Source organism: Heptranchias perlo, chromosome 18 (assembly GCF_035084215.1).
Source record: "Heptranchias perlo isolate sHepPer1 chromosome 18, sHepPer1.hap1, whole genome shotgun sequence".
Lineage (NCBI taxonomy): Eukaryota > Metazoa > Chordata > Chondrichthyes > Hexanchiformes > Hexanchidae > Heptranchias > Heptranchias perlo.
Window position 1 is genome coordinate 42,735,403 of NC_090342.1, and position 22,919 is coordinate 42,758,321.

The 22,919-nt window shown below is 41.1% G+C and overlaps 1 protein-coding gene across 3 annotated transcripts in view; it reads right to left on the minus strand.

The window, feature by feature from the left end:
- cadps2 (Ca++-dependent secretion activator 2) overlaps positions 1–22,919 on the minus strand; it is a 603,629-nt gene that overhangs the window by 107,826 nt on the left and 472,884 nt on the right. For all 3 annotated transcript variants that reach the window (XM_067999803.1, XM_067999802.1, XM_067999801.1), the window contains exon 18: positions 13,418–13,574. In XM_067999803.1, the coding sequence (XP_067855904.1) occupies positions 13,418–13,574 (157 nt within the window). The remainder of the gene's footprint in view (positions 1–13,417; positions 13,575–22,919) is intronic.

Below are 22,919 nucleotides of genomic sequence, written 5' to 3' on the forward strand. Positions count from 1 at the left end.
AAACGTTTCACTTGGATATATTAACTACATTTTGAGGATACTTTTAATATACTGTGATCGTTTTTATATCATTACCGCACTGCCAATTATATCATGCCTACTGACGCCTTCATTAAATTATACCAGAACCTGTTTCATGATAATCATCACAAGTTCGGGGGGAAAAAACACAGATTTAGCAACAGACCTAGTGCGGCTGTGGGGGTTAGAGATATGTGGCTACACAAAAGATAACACGTACAGTCCCCAAACCTCCTCAGGTGCTACTTTCCATTTCTGAATGCACTGGCAGTAAAAGCACACCGCCTCATTGTTACAAAAACAAGGCTGTTTCTACAAAAGCACACTGTATGTGCTTTGTGTGTTTCAGCGAGCATCACTGTCATTACTGTTGCCATTGCCACCCACTGAGACACTGTGACTGCTGCACTGCCTTCACAGTTGCTCTAACTAGTTATCACATCCCTCAAGACCGAGCAAAACAAGATCTTCTGCAGAGTAGGCACACTTTATTTTCTACACAGATGTTACTTGCGCTGTGTGAAGGCGAACGAGGAGTCCATTTCCAATCTGCTCCGACGGAATTAAACGTCTTGTTTTCAGTCACCCCCTTCGGTTTCCCTGGCAGCAGATTAGGGCAAAACGTGGAGCTGAATCTTAGCCAACTGACAACCAACCAGAGACCTTTGTTCACAGTGTTGTCTAAAGGTGCTTGTGCTAATCACTGAATCCCATTTTGGGGCAATGGCCTTCAGGCAGTGCTCTTCCGCCTGTACAATCGGACTGGGGAGTCGGTCTCCGTCGGCACGCTGGGTTTACGATGGACACCCACACAGACAGCAACCGACAGTAGCAACTTCCTGTATTTCCAAAACTGAAACCGGCTTCCTTATCCCGACGGCAGACTCACATTCTTGTGGGATTACACCACTGTCGGTTCCTGGAACCTGGGCTCATTGCCACGATGGAGTGCAGCCTGTGGGTCTGCAGTTAGCTGCACTTCTATAATCTAAATGCATCCAATATCTATCTGTATATTTATCTCTTAGATGTTTGTGAATGATGTGCGACTTTACGTTTACAAAGTGTGAGTTCTCTATGATTTTATATGTCATTCCTCTGCCAGTTACATAAAAAGCTTGTGTCACGTGACCCTATACGCACAGTAACTCATGCAGAAATGTATACTTTGTAGATGGTAATAAACCCTTAAAAAATTAATCAGAATCCCCAGAGTGGATATAGGGGATTTTTATATAGTCAGTTCCTCAAGCCCCCAAACACACTGAATTCAAAAATCTTTGCCCTCACTTAGAAATCTCTAAATGGATTCACCGCTAACTATTTCTGCATTCTCCTCCAATCCCATGGCCCAGCCAGTACCAGTTGGCTATCTGACTGGCTTCCTGTGCACATCCATCAACCCTTCACTCCATCAATAGTAGGAGAGCCTTCAGCTGCCTCAGGCCTGTTCCCTGACACTTCCTCCCCAGAACTTTCCACCTTGTTACCCTCTTCCTTCCTTTAAAAGCTTCCTGCAGACCTTGCTTTTGGTCATCTGTTATTACCACTTGGCATCTGTTTCTCCTCTGCGAAGCGTCTTGGGTGGTTTACTATGGTAAAGGTGCGCTAGAAATGCAAATTGTTGCTGTGGAAAACCTAATTCAAGTTTTACTTTGGATCCCCATTTAAATTGTGTTGAATCTGGAGTGAATTTAGGGACTGATCATAGAATCATAGAAAGGTTACAGCATGGAAGGCCAGCTCTATGCAAGAGCAATCCAGCTAGTTCCACTCCCCCGCCCTATCCCCTTAGCCCTGCAAATATTTTACTTTCAAGTACTTATCCAGTTCCCTTTTGAAGGCCATGATTGAATCTGCCTCCACCACCCCCTCTGGCAGTGCATTCCAGATCCTAACCACTCGCTGTGTAAAAAAGTTTTTTCTCATGTCACCTTTGATTCTTTCACCAATCACCTTAAATCTATGCCCTCTGGCTCTTGACCCTTCCACCAATGGGAACAGTTTCTCTCTATCTACTCTGTCTAGGTACTTCATGATTTTGAATACCTCTAACAAATCTCCTCGCAACCGTCTCTGTTTCAAGGAGAACAACCCCAGCTTCTCCAGTCTATCCACGTAACTAAAGTCCCTCATCCCTGGAATCATTCTAGTAAATCTCTTCTGCACCCTCTCTAAGGCCTTCACATCTTTCCTGAAATGCGGTGTCCAGAACTGGACACAATACTCCAGTTGTGACCGAACCAATGTTTTATAAAGGTTCATCATGACTTCCTTACTTTTGTACTCTATGCCTCAATTTATAAAGCCAAGGATCCCGTATGCTTTTTTTAACCGCTTTCTCAACCTGCTCTACCATCTTCAATGATTTGTGCACATATACCCCCAGCTCTCTGTTCCTGTACCCCTTTTAGAATTGTGCCCTCTAGTTTATATTGCCTCTCCTTGTTCTTCCTACTGAAATGTATCACTTCGCAGTGTGCGATAATGCAACACTCTATGCTTGTAGCACTGACAAGCTCCAGTCACTGACATCCCTGTGCAATGGGGTTCAGAAGCTTGAGTTCTGCTCAGTGGTGTTCACTTGTTGTGCTACAATGTGCACTTTCCATGAGCTAAACTTATAAAGGGCCCTGGTTTTTATTCAAATGAGGGGCCTTCCCCAGAATGTCCGTGGGGGATCTGAACAGCGCTTCAGATGCACGCCGCTCGTTTGGAACGGTGCTCGAGGACAGGCCCACACCAAAGAGGAACTTACTTTGCCCACAGGGTGTGTTCCTCTCCTTCCAACAGGGATACAGCCTTTCTGTGTGCTACGTCTCTTCTTTGGTCTTCAATGGCCATTTATTGAAAGGAATCATTGTGCTCTGATCCACATATTGTGGAAAAAAAATCAGCTGTGTACACAACCAGCAACCCTTCCATTGCCATGATGCCTGACATTCTGGCCACTCATCTCCATTATGTGCCAAATGCTGATACCACCACTAAAATGAGCTGATCTGGCATTACCTGCTCATTTGGGCGCAGGTATACACAGCACCTGAGGGGCAGTGGTCCTGGCAGCACTGCACCAGGAGCATATTAATGACATCCTCCTGCCCCTCCCCTCCCCGCCGTGTCTGTTTTGGGATCCATCTCAAACATGCCTCACTTGGAGCGTTATCGTACTAGTACGCTTAGAAGGTCTACACTTAAGAATTCCTAATCACAAACATTCTCAGAGCCTTGTCCTGTCACTTTGAGTGTAAATGAATGTAAAAATTATGGGCTGGAATCACTGCCCATTCACAGGCAATGGACAGAAGCTCTAGCACATCACACAGATGGACTGAACATCAGTGATTTATTTCCGGTCATCAATCAGTACTTTTTTGGATCCCAAACATGTGAGCATCATGTGTCACATGTAGAAATAGGCCAGTCTGAAAATGGTGTTGCCTGATGCCAACATTTTCTATCAGTTACAATGAGTTAATCTTTGCTGAAATATCCAGCTTTGCTGAAATGGCAGGCCTGCTCCCCATGATTTCCCATCCATTATGAATTAATAGATGGAAAATCTTTCGGAGCATACCTGTGACTTCTTGATACGCATTCCCAGCAGGCAAGGCTTCCTGCCAGGAGCTCGCAGTCATTAAGAGGGCCTCATTATGATCTGCTAAATCTTCAAAAAAACTGAAATAAACCCATATAATTCAATCAGTGTACGGAATAAAATAACTTTGTGGAGTCATCATCAATCAGGGACATGTGCTTCACAATTGTAATTATCTGCAGCATGGAAGACGATAGCTGTATGGTATATTACTGTAACACAGACATGTAAATATAAGCTAATATGTGTGTGCGCTCGTACATAATGCATATGTTAGATGTACGATGGAAATATTTTCAAAGGCTGCTATAACCACAATGCACAAGGATGGAATCAGTAATATATTTTCTTATCATGTATAAAGACCAAGGATAGAACAGTTAGTTACAAGCCAGGGTAGAGATGAACGTAACCTCAGCAGGTGATGAACCGAGCTGCTTTTGTAGTGCTCTTCTAATTCAGACTCTTGGGGTCAAGTGTTTGTTTTACTCGGGCCTAAGAGTCTGGTGCCAGGCTACAGAAAGTGGATTTCACAGCAATAAACAACAGATAAATGAGAGTCAGCTCCCAGACACCGGGTTCCCGGAATCCAAATTAAAAGGATATAGAAGCAGCTAAAAGTCAGCTGGATGAGCTGAAAGACTTTTCCTTGTTACGAACTTCTTTTGTTCGGTGACTAGAACTCACCCCTTTCTGCTACCCATTATATGAACATATGAAAATGACGGACAGGAAAAGATCAGCTGGTCCATTTAGCCGGTCTTATACCGTCACGGTGCAACTTAACACCATAACCCCCCATTGCTCCTCCCATGCACCAGCAGCCACGTAATCTCCTGGCGAGAGCCAAAAAAAGAGAAAAAATCCTAGGCCAATTCAAGGAAAAAAAATCTGGGAAATTCCTTTCTGATCCTCTCCCGCACCCCCCTGCGAAAATGATCAAACAAGTTCTAGGAGACACACTGCCCAATACCCCACCTACATTTTGTACATGGTGATTTCAGCCACAGCTAGGGATATGACCAGCTCCCCTTTGAATACTTGCAGCAAATCCACACTCACTGCATAAGCCAGCAACTTGTTTCAAAGGTCAACAACCCTCTGTGAAAAGAAAAACCACCAGACATCTAACCCAGTTATATCCTTACGTAACAAATATTGGACACAGTCAGCATGGGTTTATGAAAGGGAAATCATGCTTAACAAATCTACTGGAGTTTTTTGAGGCTGTAACTAGTAGTAGATAGGGGAGAACCAGTGGATGTGGTGTATTTGGATTTTCAGAAGGCTTTTGCTAAGGTCCCACACAAGACGTTAGAGTGCAAAATTAAAGCACATGGAATTGGGGGGAATATACTGGCATGGGTTGAGAATTGGTTGACAGACAGGAAACGGAGAGTAGGAATAAACGGGTCTTTTTCCAGGTGGCAGGCAGTGACTAGTGGGGTACCGCAGGGATCAGTGCTTGGGCCCCAGCTATTCACAATATATATCAATGATTTGGATGAGGGAACTGAATGTAACATTTCCAAGTTTGCAGACGACACAAAGCTGGGGTGGAATGTGAGCTGTGAGGAGGATGCAAAGAGGCTCCAATGTGATTTAGATAAGTTGGGTGAGTGGGCAAGAACATGGCAGATGCAGTATAACGTGGATAAATGTGACGTTATCCACTTTGGTTGTAAAAACAGAAAGGCAGATTATTATCTGAATGGTGATAGATCGGGAAAAGGGGAGGTGCAACGAGACCTGGGTGTCCTTGTACACCATTCGCTGAAAGCGAGCATTTAGGTGCAGCAAGCAGTTAGGAAGGCGAATGGTATGTTAGCCTTCATTGCAAGAGGATTTGAGTACAGGAGCAGGGATGTCTTACTGAAGTTATAATGGGCCTTGGTGAGACCACATCTGGAGTATTGTGTGCAGTTTTGGTCTCCTTATCTGAGGAAGGATGTCCTTGCCATGGAGGGAGTGCAACGAAGGTTTACCCCCAGACTGATTCCTGGGATGGCCAGACTGACGTATGAGGAGAGATTGGGTCGACTAGGCCTATATTCACTAGAGTTTAGAAGAATGAGAGGTGATCTCATCGAAACATATAAAATTCTAACAGGACGAGACAGATTAGATGCAGGGAGGATGTTCCCGATAGCTGGGGAGTCCAGAACCAGGGGTCACAGTCTCAGGATACGGGGTATGCCATTTAGAACCGAGATGAGGAGAAATTTCTTCATTCAAAAAGGTGGTGAACCTGTGGAATTCTCTACCACAGAAGGCAGTGGAGGCCAAGTCATTAGATTAATTCAAGAAGGAGATAGATATATTTTTTAATGCTAAAGGGATCAAGGGATATGGGGAAAAAGCAGGAAGAGGGTACTGAGTTAGATGATCAGCCATGATCATTTTGAATGGCGGAGCAGGCCCGAAGGGCTGAATAGCCTACTCCTGCTCCTATTTTCTATGTTTCTATATGCATGTCCCCTGGTCTTCCTAACCTACCTAACTCAAATAGCCTATCCACCTGGACCGAATCTAATGCTTTCATTATTTTAAAGACCTCATTCAAATCTCCTAAAGATCTATGTTTTTCTACAATATAAAAGCCCCGACTCTCTAAGCCTGTTGTGGTAAACTAGGTATCAATCTAGTGGTTCTCCTCGGAACCTTTTCCAAGGCCTTTATATCACCCACCATGTGAGGGGCCCAAAACTGGACACTGTAATCCAGATGAGGCCTAACCAAGACCTTGTACAAGGCTAGTATAGTATTTTTTATTTTGTATTGTTAGAGTTGTCTTGATCTTTAACTTTGACGACCCTAACTATTAAGTTTCTTGCTCACTTTACTGATGCCCCTGCTCTCTCTAATGGCAGCCCTGCTCTTTCTACTGGTTTCCTTGTTTTCTGTATGGGGGGCTCTAGACATTCTATTGATCTCCTTGTTTGTTTAACGGGTGTCCCTGCTCTTTCAAATGATAATTTTACTCTTTCTATTGCAGGCCAATTTGTTTACTTTCAAAATCAAGTAATACATGCAGAGTCTAAAATAAATGGTACTGGCTTTTAAGTAAATAAGTTAAAAATATACCAGATGCATTTTTCTATCATAAACAATCTCTGCAACATAATCAGTAACGGTTATAAAAAATTGATGTTAATGAATTTGGACTGGTTTACTTAATGAGAAAATGATCATTTGTCAATCCAAAATTCTGAAATGTGGCTGAATAATAATTGTCATAAAATTTATACACTGAATAATTTTTATTCTTACACTACTGTCCATTTTAATTGCTTTGAGATGCTGTAAAAATCAAACTGAATGTGGAATAATACTTTTACTTCTACTGAATAGGGACTTCAAATAACAACATTGGCACAGGACTGAAAAGAATGTGCTTTTCAACAGATATAGTTAACAGTATCCACTTTTATAGAAGGCTCAAGAGCAATGAAATGAAGGGGAAAAATTGCAAATTAATTGAAAACTGTAACAATATATATGGTTATCACAGATACTGATTAGCATCATGTGACTAGCCATGGGCATCATCATATTACCACCCAATAACCTGTCATGGCAAATAGATGCAGTAATTTACCTTAATGAATGCCTGCTCAGACTGACTTTGAAATCATTAGTGGATTATTTCTTTCACACGGTCTGCATATGCGTTGTCAAACTCCTTCTGTATTTCACTGTCTTAATTTGAGCATCAGTCCCAAAAGCTCATTCTTCGAGCCCACAAGAGAGGCAGTATTGGTAATACCTCAATTGAAGCCATGGTGTCAAGAGTGCAGGATTGTTCTGCATCGAGAGTTTGCGAAATCTCCTCGTGCAGTTTTCTGATTTGGAATCTCAAGCTGAATCAACTTGAAAAAATTTAGGGGCAGAAATTACTTGGAAAAGAACAGTGAGCTCAACAGTGCTCACCGTTGTTAGTGGCGAAATCGGGGAGCAAGTTCCGGTGTTCACGCATGCGCAGTGAAACACGGAAATCCGGAACTTGCTTGTCCTGGTTCGCCAGCGATGTGACAGCTTCGAATCAAAGGTATATCGCAGGCTGCAATCAGTGAAATCATTGAAAAAGGGCCAACTTGCTCATCTGCAGAGCTGGAAAGTAAGTAATGTTGCCACAAAACAGGTACGCTTAAAAATACCAATTCTAAACCAAGTCTTAATGACTGCCAAACAACTAAAAGTTAACTTTTAAAAATGCGGAATCTCATTACTCCTTATTTTAATAGTTTTGGGTCATTAAAATTTTTTTTACTTTTCCCTTCTGTCTCTTTAATGTAATTTGATTATTTCTTAGCCTCTCTTTTTTTCACTGTCTATAACTGTTTTCAAAATGATTTTAAGGTTGTATCTTTCACTTCCTGGTTTTCACGTTCCAAGCCTGCAGAAACAGTTTCGCTGCTTGTCAAAAATGCTGCAATCTGTTTGGTTGAGGGGAGAGATCGCTCCTCTCACTTCTCTCATGGGTTCTACCTTTGCTTGAACTTATGCTGGGCTCTTCTCCGCTTCCTATTAGAGGAAGTGCCCGAAGTAAAATCAGCGGTAAGTAAGTTCGTTGATTTAAAATTACGGAGCAGCGGTAACCGTTATTTTGCTGCTCCGAGCAATTTCTGCCCCAATATCTCTGTAATGGACTCAATGCAAAAGTAATCCACTGAGAGCCTCAACTTTTCATTTCATAATTCGAGTCTGATGAGAGATGACTTTCTCAGTCACTCTGGGCTCTATTATGGTTAATTTGATTCCACTTCACTATCCCTGCTAATTATTAACACTAGCCTTTTTATTGTCCTGAGACCACATTCTGTCATTCACCTATTTATATATTTTTTTTGAAGAGAAATGCTTCAATGGAAAGCCAAGCATGTTGATTTTAAAATGCTTCATAAAAGATGAACATCTGTTCTGGCAATTCTTATCTGCTAAGCCTTCAAAGTTACATTGATCTTTTTTCTAGCTACATAAAAATCTCTTAATTAGAGAATGAGTCTTCCAGTTGGATACATGTGGGAGCTAACTCCCTCCAGAATGGTCATTTGATGCTTGCAAACAGCGTGTCCTGCTACGTGCTTTCAGTTAGTAAAACGCAGCAGTCCAAGGTTCCTGAATATAGCGAAAGAACAGAAATCTAAAGCTCTTCCCAACCACTTTTTAATTTTCAGTGAAAATGTTAGAAAACCAATTGCACGTTTCATCATTTTTTAAAACTGCATAATTACCCACTGGTTTAAAGGCTGATGTTGCTTTTAGAAAATATTTGAGTAATTTGCAGATCTTACTAAGTTGTGTTGATTATGTTATCTTCAGACAAGGATGCAAATGGATGAAAAGGTTTCGAGTTTATAATAATTTGACTCAACTGCACAATAGTTAAAAGAAAAAGGGGTGTACCACAGAATGGAGCATATTGCAAATTCATGTTACGTCCGGTTGTTCCCAAGGTAACTCCCCATTTCTCTTGAGGGAGAAAGGAAGGATGGAAAAATAAGGTTATCCCATTCAACACTTGAACATCTTCCAGGAACTAACTGCGGTCATGCTGCATTGACAAGAGCTATTCAAATAAGTTGCACTCATACCCAATTACACACTTATTAATGTGCACCCGGTCTAATTTTGAGAGCTTAATCAGTACTTGTGCAGAAAACATTGGTTCTATAAAGACATAAAAATAGCACAGAAATTACAATCAACAGGACAAAAAGAATCTATGAATGTATCCCATTCTTGCATTAGGAACGTGAGTAGGCCATTTAGCCCCTCAAGCCTGTTCCGCCATTCAATTAGATCATAAGAACATAAGAAATAGGAGCAGGAGTAGGTGGTACGGCCCCTCGAGCCTGCTCTGCCGTTCAATAAGATCATGGTTGATCTTCTATCTCAACTCCACTTTCCTGCCCTATCCCGATATCCCTTGATTCCCTTACAGACCAAAAATCTATCGATCTCAATCTTGAATATGCTGAATGACTGAGCATCGACAGCCCTTTGGGGTAGAGAATTCCAAAGATTCACAACCCTCTGAGTGAAGAAATGTTTCCTCATCTCGGTCCTAAATGGTCAACCCCTTATCATGGCCGATCTGTATCTTAACTTCAAGTACCCTCCTTGTTTCCATAACCCTTAATACCCTATTAGCAATTCCAAATATTAAATGAAGAGCGCTCTCTTTACTTTTTATCTGAGTTTATGGTCTAGGAGGCTAAAGGCACGACTACCAATGGTGGGACGAAGGAAGTGGGGAATGCACAAGAGGCCAGAGTTGGAGGAATGTAAAGTTTTCGGAGGGATCTAGTGCTAGAATAGCTCACAGAGATAGGGAGGGGCAAGGTTATGGAGGGTTTTGAACACAAGGATAAGCATTTTAAATTGGAGGGGCTGGGCGACTGGGAGCCAAGAAGGGTGAGCGGGACCTGGTGCAGGTTAGGATATGGGCAGCAGAGTTTGGATGAGCTGAAGTTTACGGATTGTGGAGAATGGGAGGTCAGCCAGGAAAGCATTGGAATAGTTGAGTTCAAAGGTGACATAAGCACGAATGAGGGTTTTGGCAGGAGATGAGACGGGCAATGTTATGGAGGTGGAAGTAGGCATCTTTGTGATGGAGTGGATATGGGTTTGAAAGCTCAACTTAGATTGAATTACATAGAATGTACAGCACAGAAACAGGTCATTCAGCCCAACATGTCCATGCTAGTGTTTAAGCTCCACACAAGCCTCTTCCCACCCTTCTTCATCTAACGCCATCAACATGTCCTTCTATTCCTTTCTCCCTCATGTGTTTATCTAGTTTCCCCTTAAATGCATCTATGTTAGTCGCCTCAACTACTCTTTGTGGTAGCGAGTTCCACATTCTAACCACACTCTGGGTAAAGAAGTTTCTTCTGAATTCCCTATTGGATTCATTAGTGATTATCTTATATTTATGGCCCCTAGTTCTGGTCTCCCCCCACCTACTCTACGTCTACGTAATCAAACCCTTTTATAATCTTAAAGACCTTTATCAGGTCACCCCTCAGTCTTTTCTTTTCTAGAGAAAAGAACCCCAAGCCTGTTCAATCTTTTCTGATAGGTATAACCTCTCAGTTCTGGTAGACCAGAATTGTTCACAATACTCTAAGTGTGGTCTAACCAAGGTACTATACAAGTTTAACATAACTTCCCTGCATTTCAATTCTATCCCTCCAGAATTGAACCCCAGTTCTTTGTTTGCTTTTTTTAAAATGGCCTTATTAATCTTTGTCGCTAACTTTAGTGATTTTTGTATCTGTACCCGAGATCCCTCTGCTCCTCTACCCCATTTAGACTCTTATTTTCTAAGGAGTATGTGGCCTCCTTATTCTTCCTACCAAAATGTACCACCACACAATATGTTGAAATTCATTTGCCAATTACATGTCCATTCTTCAAGTTTATTAATGTCTTCCTGTATTTTGTTGCAGATTTCCTCAGTATTAACTATACCCCCCCAATTTGGTGTCATTGCAAATTTTGAAATTGTATTCCGATTCCCAAGTCCAAATCATTTATGTAAATGGTGAACAACACTGGTCCCAGCACCGATCTTGTGGAATACCATTTCCTACCTTTTGCCAGTCTGAGTAACTACTTTTAACCCCTACTCTCTGTTTTCTGTTTTGTAGCCAGCTTGCTACCCATTCTGCTACTTTGTCCTCTGACTCCATATGCTCTGACCATAGTCATGAGTCTACTACGCAGTACCTTATCGAAGGCCTTTTGAAAATCCAAATATATTACATCTACTACATTACCCTTGTCCACCCTTTCTGTTACTTCTTCAAAGAATTCACTAAGGTTGGTCAAGCATGACTTTCCGTTTTGAAATCCATGCTGACCATTCTTTATTATATTTTCGGTTTGTTGATGATTTTCTATTACATCTTTGAGTAAGGATTCCATTACCTTTCTTACCACCGATGTAAGTTAACTTGTCTATAGTTCCCTGGACTCATTCTTTCTCCCTTTTTAAATATAGGAATCACAAAGCTGTCTGCCAGTCCTCTGGCACTATTCCCTTTTCTAATGAATTTTTATATATATATAATAGTGTCTCTGATATCTCTTCCCTAACTTCTTTTAATATTCATGGATGCAATCCATTCAGACCAGGGGTTTTATTCTCTCTAAGTGTGATTAGTTAATCAATTATCTCCCCCCTTTCTATCATAAATGTCTTTATATCTTTTTTGATCTCTTCTTCTAATGTCATGCCCACGTTATTAGTCTCCCTGGTCAATACTGAGGCAAAGTAATTATTTAATATTTCTGCCATTTCGCTGTCATTACCTGTGAGTGTATTGTGTGTATCCCTTCGTGGCCCTATCCTTATCCTGAATAGAACGCAGAGGTTACGACCAGTCGGCTTCAACCTGAGACAATGGCTGGGGAAGGGGAAAGAATCAGTAGCGAGGGAACAGAATTGGTGGCTGGGGATGAAGACAATGGCTTCGGCCTTTCCAATGTTAATTAATTTGGATTATGTATCAAAATCATGTTTCACATGTTAAAAATTACAGAGACAATTTGGATATCCTGACCATCCACATATTAATTGCTAATTAGCTGCTTTCCATTGGCTTGATTTTTGTATGTATTATTGTGTGTATATATATTATTTAAATATGATCTTTGCATTGGTAAAGGTTTTAAGTAATACTACAGATTAATTGAATTATACACCAGTATGAGGACAAAAGTACACCCAGAATATGAGCTTCATGTGCTCTTTGCAGCCACCGTTCTACTTTTACTATATTGCATGCATCTTGGTTGTTATGATGATAATGCCACAGGAATTCGTATGTATATTGGCTCCTCTTTTCAGCATTTCTACAAAACATTTCATCCAACTTGCAAGCATCGCTTATGTGAAAATCACTTTAAAATCCTTAACACATGATACAGGCTTTTAAGCAAATTCTGTAAGATTGTAAGTAACAAACCATAACCGCTGTGGGACTTTTGGTACAATGACACTGGTTTTCCAGCAGAATTCTTATTCAATAATACTTCAAATTGTCGGCACAGCAGTCTGACAATCCATTGCATAAGATCCTAATTATTTGGAAGGAATCTCTGTAGCAGTGCAGGAAAGATCCCAAATCTAGCGGACTGGAATCAGTGTCTCTCTACTCCGGGCTTCCACACCAGGGCAACACATGTTGGTTCTTCAAAGTGCTGTTGCTACAATATTTAATTTGATAAGTTACTGAGGTCTAGGTCTAACATTTAATAGGAGAACAAGGACCCATTCAGTTTCTAGCACATGGTTACTTTGCTGTGCTGACTGGAATTTGATCTCAAACGAGCTTGTCCCTTTGAGGAGTGAAATGTCTTCTCAGTTTTCAAAAAGTAAGCCTCTTTATTTTCAAATAGCACACAAAATGTATTTCAGTAGATTTTACGAATGTGCGCAAATGGCAAGAATCTTCGGCCTCTAGGAGTGCAAGATTGGGATTTCGAGCTGTAGAGATCAGTGGGCCTCACGGGATTTGCTGTCCATTGATTTTAATGGGCAGAAAATCCTGTGGGGCCAGCTAATTGCCAAAGCTTGAAATTCTGCTATGTCCTCCCAGTGGGCAATACTCTGTTCTTGGAGCGTCAGCACGTAAAATCTACCTTTACGTGGAAATTACTACTGTTCAAAGTATAATTCAAGATATATACAATATTTTTGAAAAGAAGGTTTTATGTAAAGATGCTACAGCAAATCTTAAAAGATCAAATCAGAACTACGGAAAAAGAAGAAATCCAACAGATACTTACGTTCGTTCCTCAAATAATTATTGAGAAGTTGAAAAAGTGGAAAGGTGTCCCAAGAGTCTGGGGGCTGTGCTTCAAGGGTCGCATCCATGTCAACAGCAAAGAGTGACCAAAATATCTCTGCATGCTCCGCCATTAGATCAGGCCACCAGGCAAAGGCCTACGAGACAATTTGAAAACCTCAGATAAAAGGTTATAAAATGACAATTAGGCCAGACAATTCTTAGATCCGATCTCCTCGTTGCCACTTCTCCTGCTGTTTTTGCAAATAGCTCACGTTAAAAGAAATGAGGGGATCTGTAAAATGCTCCTCCGTTTAAAAATTTCCATCAGAAGTGCGTATATCCTTCAAAATTTGTAAAACCAAATACATAATTGTGGTTTTCAGTTGTCCAAAGCTCCAAGCAGCAGCTCCCAGTTTTACAACACTTTATATGAACAACCCGCCCTCATTGCTTTTGTCACGTTTCCTTGACTGGAAATTGTCTGGCCTTACATGGAGGCTATTGAAAAAAGTCTGAGTTATTTCATTAATGCATCATGCATGATAGTGCGGCAATCACGGGATTAGCACCATACACAAAATGTAATTGTGCAGTTAACTAGATTAAAATTTAGTTATATACTGCATTAGCAACTGATTTGTGCATGGCAGCTGCTTCCTAAGTGTAGTCGGCTGGCTGTTACAATGGTTTGGCTAGAAAAGGAGGTTAAAAAGGCAATAACTTTACTCTCATTCTGGTTTCCTCAGTTTAGCACCATATTAGGCAGGAGGTTTAAACATTGTGTGCCACATAAGTACTTCGCATTGTAGAATTTTAGCGTTCCAATTACATCCCCTTCCGGCCCTTTCTCCCCACCCTATGGACATAAATACAAAAAGTAGATCTAAGTCTGGTATAAGTGGCTTCTATTTTCGGCCATGTGCTATATTGGTATTTCTATGCAGGAACTGGGGAGAGATCAAGTATAGCTCCTTTCAATTTTAATATAGTGAAACGTCCCAAGGGGAGGGGAAGAATAGACACTGATTGTAAGTTAGAAGAGGTGGGGAAGTGACTGAACATGTGGTTGGAGAGATGTAGCAATGCTGAAGGGTTTATAAAGAGAGTTCCAGAGTGTAGAGCATCATGACGCTGGCACAGACGAAAGTGGGCGATGCCAAGAAGAGCAGTGGGTGAAAACTGGGTATAGAGCTAGAGGAGTTGAAGAGGTAGGGTGGGAATTTACATAAGGTTGGGTGGGCAGCAATACCGACTGGCAATTCTTTTGGTGGAACATTTTGGAACTATTATGCTCGCTCTTATGCCTCAAAATTGCCTGAATTTGCACAGACGATCCAGGTCTTAGAATCTCATCCTCCACCTTGGTGGGCCACATTTCCTGATGAATTTAAGGCGCCATTGTGATAGTCACTGGCCTTTCTGACACATTCTTTCAGGTGAAACTGCTACTAGAGAGAACTGCAAACAAAATTATGTTTCTTAGACCAAAAATGTACACTAACGCATTTTATTTATGATCAGTTATGATCAACCATGTTTAATGATTTTATTGATCTCAACAAAAGAGCTGTTGAAAATTTCTATGTTTATTCATATCAAAAGCTGTTTAAACACAGTATCATAGGGACTAAGATCTAGGTACATATTCTATTTCGGTCAGTTTAGGAAAATATAGAGCCACAAACAGGGAAAAATGGATGACACTGAGACTCAGTTTTTGTTATCTCCCTAAATTTAACTCAGGGAGATCAATTGGAAAAAATGAGAAATCTTCTGCCATGAAGGATCCTAGTACAAGTAACTCTCTTTCAGAAAATCTAGGACACAGACTAAAAGCATCACCCTTTTAGTGTCAACCTTTTTTCACATACTGAAATATCTGAGACACACAATGAGCTTTACATATACCCAGGAGTCTGCAGACAGGAATAAGAAAAGGGGCAATTGAACTGACAATTGTTTATTTCCTCTCCCTCTCCCATTTACTGTTTCCCATAAATCCCATACAATTGCATTCCATACCCTAATGGGGAAAATAGGGGGAGGGGAGAAAGAGACAGGAATAATAACGTGGGGGAAAATGCAGATTCATGCTTACTGAAAATACAATCTGTAATTGGGACCCTTACTCGTTAATAAGAATCGTCATTTGGTAAGACGCAACTTGCACATGTTGAAATCCATAATAAAATTTGGAGTAAAGTTTAATTTATTAGCGTAAGAGAAGTTAAAATTAACCTTCAGATGTTCTTCACCAGTGAAGTACTTACCAAGCTGAAATCAAACTTAAAACGGGCCAATTAATGTCTCAGTTCAAAATTTTCCATGCAATACGGTTTTTGTTGAGGATAAAATGCATTTAAAATTTCAACTGTGGGATACCCCACCTTCATAAACAAGGGGAAGGATATTGAAGACTACTTCCTTGCTCAGGTATTGCCTTTTTAAAATGATTGTAAAGAGTATGCATGCCTCGTCTATGGTAGCAAACGTGAAGACATGCCCAATGGCGGAATCTCCGCTGGTCACGTACCTCTCTTCCCTTTATGAGTCCGCACATGTGCAAGTATTTGTTGAATAAAAAAAAGAATCCAAACATTTAAACAAAAGTTAATAACTGTCATTTGAGAATCACGTCATATATCCCTGAAAACACAAGACGTGCATCCATTAACCAACGTTGTATTTGCATCTTCCTCTCTGTCCACCCAAAGTCCAGCCATTGATCCAATTGTTCAGAAACTTTGTTCTATGAGCTCTTACAAATGAAGTGTTGTGTGAAAAAGCACTCATGCTCTACCCATAATGTAATTAACCCCCATGCACGTTTCCTACAAAATGCACAGTTAATCAGTTCTATTCTGCAGCTTGTATACGCAGAGGAGGTGTTAACAGCCAAGAAATGTAATGAATATTTTCCATTAATAGTTCTGATATTTGCTGAATTTCCTTTTACAGTTTCAACAAAATGCAAAGTTATTTGCTTCTTGACATTGTCAAATTTTAATCATTTTCCAACACTAATTATTGTATAATAGAATAACTAAAATATAGGCAACATCATTAATCTAGTTTTAAGAGTCATGGCTGAAACTTCTTGCTGTTACAATATTCTGCTATGTGCTTATAAAGGAATGCAAGTTTTGTATATTTCAGAAATAATTAGCCTGTCTTGTGCCTAATCTAATTTGGATTTTTGTTTCTTTGTCTTCAAATTTCCGAGGCTCGTTCTAGCCATATAAATTTAATGACAGAGAAAACCTAAATGTGAATCAGATTAGGCACAATCCAGGCTAATTATTTCTGGAATGTCAACATTGTCTCGCTTTAAATACGGGGCAGCAGATGCCATACTTATAACTCCAACTGAAAGCACAAAAACTGCATGGGATACTTGTCTTCCATTATTAATTGCCTTAATTTGGATGATGTTACAATCGCAGACACCGGCTGGGGCAGCAGGAAGACTTTTCACAAGTTCCACAGGGGTCCTACAGTAAAGGATACATTTCCTCCCTTTAACAAGACAAATGTCAGGGATACATTGCAGGATGAACAGCCTATGTTTTTAAATGGTCATTTGCTATTCATTTTAGGGAGAAGTTGATTTATCTGAATTGATCTGAATTCAATTAGGAATGTCTACTTTTATCTCCTCTTCACAGTTACAAGTATCAATTTTGGATAGAGAGAGAACGTTCAAAATTAGATTGAGAAAGAAATAACTTGCACATATATAGCACCGTATTACATTTCTCATAAATATCCTAAAGGGCTTCATATACAATGAATTGCTGTCATTGCTTTGTAGCAGCAGTTATTTTGCACAACAAGCAGCAATGAGATGAATCTGTTTTATTGATCATGTTTGAGGGAATAATGTTGGCCAGGACACCAGAAGCATTGTTCCATGGGATCTTTAATGTACATCTGAACCACTGAAACAGGCAGAATTGGCAGAACATCCTCACTGCCGCACTGACATGTCAGAACGGATTATGTACTCAAGTCTTGGAGGTTTCTTCCCTTCATGACGTCCATTGTATCTGACATTTAAATGGTTTCCCTCCTCAGGTACTGTCCTTTCAAAACCACCTTCAAATCCCCCTCCTCAAAAAATGCAACTGCAGCCCCTCAGTCCTTGCAAACCTTGTCCCATCTCCAACCCCCCTTTTCTTGCCAAAATCTTTAATCGTGTGATCACCTTCCAAATCCGTACCCATCTTTCCCGCAACTTCATGTTTGAATCTGTACAATCAGGTTTCCACCCTTGCCACTGCACAGGAAAAGTCCTAATCAAAATGACAAATAACATCCTTTGTGACTGTGACCAAGGTGCAATATCGCTCCATGACCTTTCAGTAGCCTTTGACACAATCCACCACACCATCCTCCTCCCTCTCCTCTCCTCTCCTCTGTTTTCCAGCTCCAATCAATGGCTTCTTTTCCAACCCCCCACAACGTTAGCTCTGGAGTCCTCCAAGGATCTATACTTTGCCACCTCCTCTTTGTTAAAACTGGATAGCCAGACAGTGAAGAACTGAATACTTTTAGTTGCTTATAAACTTTATTTCCTAAGATTCACAATACACCCAATGCATCCCTCTCCCCAAGCCTACTCCCTTATATATGGGAGACAGAGTGTCCAATTGCTCATACACCTGAACCTAATCATTCATCAACTGATGCAATTTATTTATACTTTTTTTTATTCGTTCATGGGATGTGGGCGTCGCTGGCAAGGCCGGCATTTATTGCCCATCCCTAATTGCCCTTGAGAAGGTGGTGGTGAGCTGCCTTCTTGAACCGCTGCAGTCCGTGTGGTGAAGGTTCTCCTACAGTGCTGTGAGGAAGGGAGTTCCAGGATTTTGACCTAGCAATGATGAAGGAATGGCGATATATTTCCAAGTCGGGATGGTGTGTGACTTGGAGGGGAACGTGCAGGTGGTGTTGTTCCCATGTGCCTGTTGCTCTTGTCCTTCTAGGTGGTAGAGGTTGTGGGTTTGGGAGGTGCTGTCGAAGAAGCCTTGGCGAGTTGCTGCAGTGCATCCTGTGGATGGTACACACTGCAGCCACTGTGCACCGGTGGTGAAGGGAGTGAATGTTTAGAGTGGTGGATGGGGTGCCAATCAAGCGGGCTGCTTTGTCCTGGATGGTGTCGAGCTTCTTGAGTGTTGTTGGAGCTGCACTTATCCAGGCAAGTGGAGAGTATTCCATCACACTCCTGACTTGTGCCTTGTAGATGGTGGAAAGGCTTTGGGGAGTCAGGAGGTGAGTCACTCGCCGCAGAATACCCAGCCTTTGACCTGCTCTTGTAGCTACAATTAATACTCTTTGTCATCTACATACTGCTGCTTGGCGACATCATCCACAGACATGGGGTCAGCTGCCACGTGTACGCCAATGACACCCAACTCTAACCTCTCCATCAGCTCAGTCGACCCCTCCACTGCCTCTGTTGTCATACTGCTTATCTGATATCCAGTCTTGAATGAGCTGCAATTTCCTCCAATTGGGAAGACCGAAGCCATCATCTTTGGCTATCGCCACAAACTCTGTACCCTTTCCACCAAAACCATCCCTCTCCTTGGCCACTGTCTCACGTTGAATCGGACTGTTCACAACCTATTCACCCCGAGCTGAGCTTTCAACCCATAATCTATCCATCATAAAGACTGTCTATTTCCACCACCATAACATTGCCTGCCTCTGCCATTACTTCAGCCCCTCTGTTCCTTAAACCCTCATCTGTGCCTTTGTCACTTCCAGAATCGACTATTCCAATACTCTCCCAGCCAGATTCCCATCCTCCATAGACTTCAATTCATCCAAAACTCTGCTGTCCTTAACCTATTCTGCACCAAGACCCACTCACCTTGCTGATGTACATTGGCTCCTGGTACCCCTATGCTTCAAATGTAAAATTCTCATCCTCTTGTTCAAATCCCTTCATGGCCTCATCTCTCTAACCACCTTCAGCCTTACAACCTTTAAAGACTCTCTATTCATTTGGTTCTGTCCTTTTGTGCATGACCCTCTCCCTTCACCCCACCATTGACATTAGTGACTAACGTCACTGTAGTCCCCATGCACTGGACTTCTCTCCGTAAACACCTCCACCCCTCGTCCCTTCTTTAAGGCTCTCATTAAAATCCACCTCTTTGACCAACTTTTTTGTCACCCCTCCTAATATCCCGTGGCTCAGCATCCATTCTTTGATTACCCTTCTGTGAAACGATCAGGGCCATTTTTTCTATGGAAAAGTTTCTGTATAAGTGTAAGTTGTTGTTGTAGTTGTGGGGCTGGAATCCTCAACCTTCTGACTTAGGGATGAGAGCGCTACCAGCTGAGCCAGGATTCTTAAAATGCATCTCCACAAGATAACCCATTCAGTCAGATGGCTTGTTTACAATAGTATCCTGCCTCAGAAGGCTCAGATATGAACAATAATTAGAACTCCAATACAGCGAAGACATCTGGACTTTCAACCCTTTCAGCAAGCAGGATGAATACATTCCCAAAACCGACGATCTCAAACGTGACCCTAAATGGATTAGCAAACAAATATAAAGTGAGGTAAAGCGGAAGAACGCCATGTACAGATCCTGCAGGGTGAAAGGAGAAGGGGCCCACTGGGACGAATACAAGGTTTGGTAGGAGCATGTTAAAAAGGTGATCGTACAGGCAGAGAGAGACCTGGGAAGAAAGCAAAGCAGCTGATGTTAAGCATCATAAGAGTAAAAAACTATTTCAGTACCACACAGCAAAAGGGTAGTCAGAGAGGAGATAAAAGATGCAAAGGAGCTTGAAAATGAGGAAGAGCACAAAATAATTCATATCCTGAATGATTACTTCCTCCAAATATTCACAAGGGAAGACATGAGTAACATGCCCTCCCAATACAGAGATAACCAAAGTAAAATCAACAACTTTGATATAAATGAGATGGAAGTCCTCAGCAGACTAAAAAGTTTCAAAACAAATAAGTCACAGAGATAGATGGTATTTAGCTCTGAGTGTTGAAAGAGACTAGGGAGGAGATTGATGAGGCATTGACAACCATTATGACTGAATCACTGGATACTGGGGAGGTATCAGTAGATTAGAGACATGCCAATGTCATGTCCATATGCAAAAAGAGGGATATAATAGGTACAGTATCACATCCATTCCATGTAAAACTAATGGAAGATTATGCTTGACCAACCTCCTTAACTTTTTTGAGCAAGTAACATCCCAACTGTGGAAAGCCCTTTGACTTTGAAAAGCCATTTAATAAAGTCCCTTATGAACGTCTTTATTCAAGCTCAAAGCTGTGAGGATTCAGGGTAGACCCTGGGAACGAACAATAAACTGGTTGAAGGGTAGATAGAAATGAGTACTCATTAGAGGAGTTATGTTGAGATGGGCAGGACGGGGTAGCACTGAGGGGTGACCCAGAGCGAGGCAATGGGACCATCACTGTTTCTCATTTATATAAATGACCTGGATTCAGAAACTCAATAGTTACAGGTGAAGTGGAAAGAAACCTAGGAGTCTTAGTAGATTCGATGCTCAACATGTTCAACCAATGCAAAGCAGCAATCAACAAAACCAACAGAAGGTTGAACTACATAGACTGCACAGCACCGTAGTAAGAGGAAGCTATGATTAAACTGTATAGTGCTCTGATCTGACCACACCTTGAAAACTGCATCCAGTTCTGATTGCCGAGACAGAGGAAGACTCTCAAACACTGGAAGCAGTGCAGAGATGAGCCACAAGGCCAATTCCAGGTGTCAGGGTCTGAGTTATGAGGAAAGATGGGAGAATCTCGGACTTTTTAGTTTCTGGAAAGAAGGTGTCTGAGAGGTGATCTTACAGAGCTATATAAGATAGTAAATGGTATGGAAAAGTAAATCAGGAATGTTACTTTAAGTTAAGTTGTGAGAGTTGGACAAGAGTTTCAAACTTGTAAATGTTAACTTTAGGACTGATATCAGGAGGTTCTTCCTCACATAGAGAGCGATCAACATTTGGAATGGACTTCCCGGTAAAATGGTGGATGCGAAAACCTTGGAATCATTTAAGAAACAAGTAGATGCTGCAATAGGCAGGGAGCTGTAGGGTGTTTCTGGATAGATGAACTAATATGGGTCAAATAGTCTTCTTCATCTGTAATTATCTGCGATCTTGTAAATATTGATCTTTTGAAAATTTTGGTTCAGGTAAATGACCCTGTTACCAGCACAGAACCAGGATAATTTTTGCTTGGTATAAAAACTGTATAATTGAAAAAACTCAGTACTGATGGTGATGAATGGAGGGATGAAGGGGGAAATAATATTCTATGGTTGCAGTGGCTGGCTTGAGTTCTTAATTTGAGTCAGCGGGGGCCAGTTGCTTGTGGATGTTTTAGCCCCATTGGACATGTTCTTCAGATCAATAGCTGCACCCACAGAAATACATGTCATCCCCATCAATCAAAATCCTGATTTGGGATTAGCTCAGCAGTATTTCAACCTTCATTCTTGCTTTCCATGATCCAAATCCCCAATAAGGCAATAAAGCATGTGATTAACTTCATTATGCTTTGTAAGTACAGTACAATGGTTTGGGAATAGACTATTGACACTAATGATGTTGCACAGTGCTCCGACATCTCAACTTCAAATCAAAGGTGTATCAGCTGACAGAGCTGTAATTAAAAATTGCTCAAAACATTGATGTATCAAAATGCATATTCCTTTACCTGTTCAAATATTGTTTTTAGCCTGTCCTTAAAGTAGGAAAGTAAAGAATCACAAGGAAAAATATAATTTACCACAAGGTTCAGTGGTACTAAACATCATTTTAACACCATCTTTATACTGATGTAAAATGCATTTGGATTCTGAAAGGTATAAATGGAATTCAGTACTCAAGGGGGTTGAGCCTATCATGTAGATATTTAATAATAAATGGGGTTTTATGAAGATATTTTTGAGCAAATGACATTAATGTCTAGTATTTTCAATTCATTATATCTTAAAATTTGATGGCATCTAGGCATATTTATTTTAAATCCTTTTGCTTCATTGTGACAAACATTTAACATATATTTGAGGAGGAACCAACTGAATCTTAAAAATGAAAATTGGGCTACATTGAACAACATGGCAGCAAGGGAGATGTAGAGTGAGGATTAGTGCTCTTTGGCCAATTCGCTGTGCTTCTCCCCTTCCCCAGTGAAGTAAGTTATTTAGCTTTTGCAAGGCCATTTGCTAGCTTCCTAAGAACTTACAAAAAGCTATGGATGATGGACTAATGTGGCAGGCAGAGTGATGTGAAACAAACATCTTAACCATTTGCAGGACCGAGGTGCCCAATTACATGAAACCCAGTAATGGCAACTCAAGTTACCAGTGAGATGTTTTACTTATAATAACTGCACATGGATATAGCCGTGGTTCTATGTACATCATGAGTAACAAGACAGCTTACAAGTGAGAGCCTGGAGCCAATAATGTGTTACTGTGCAG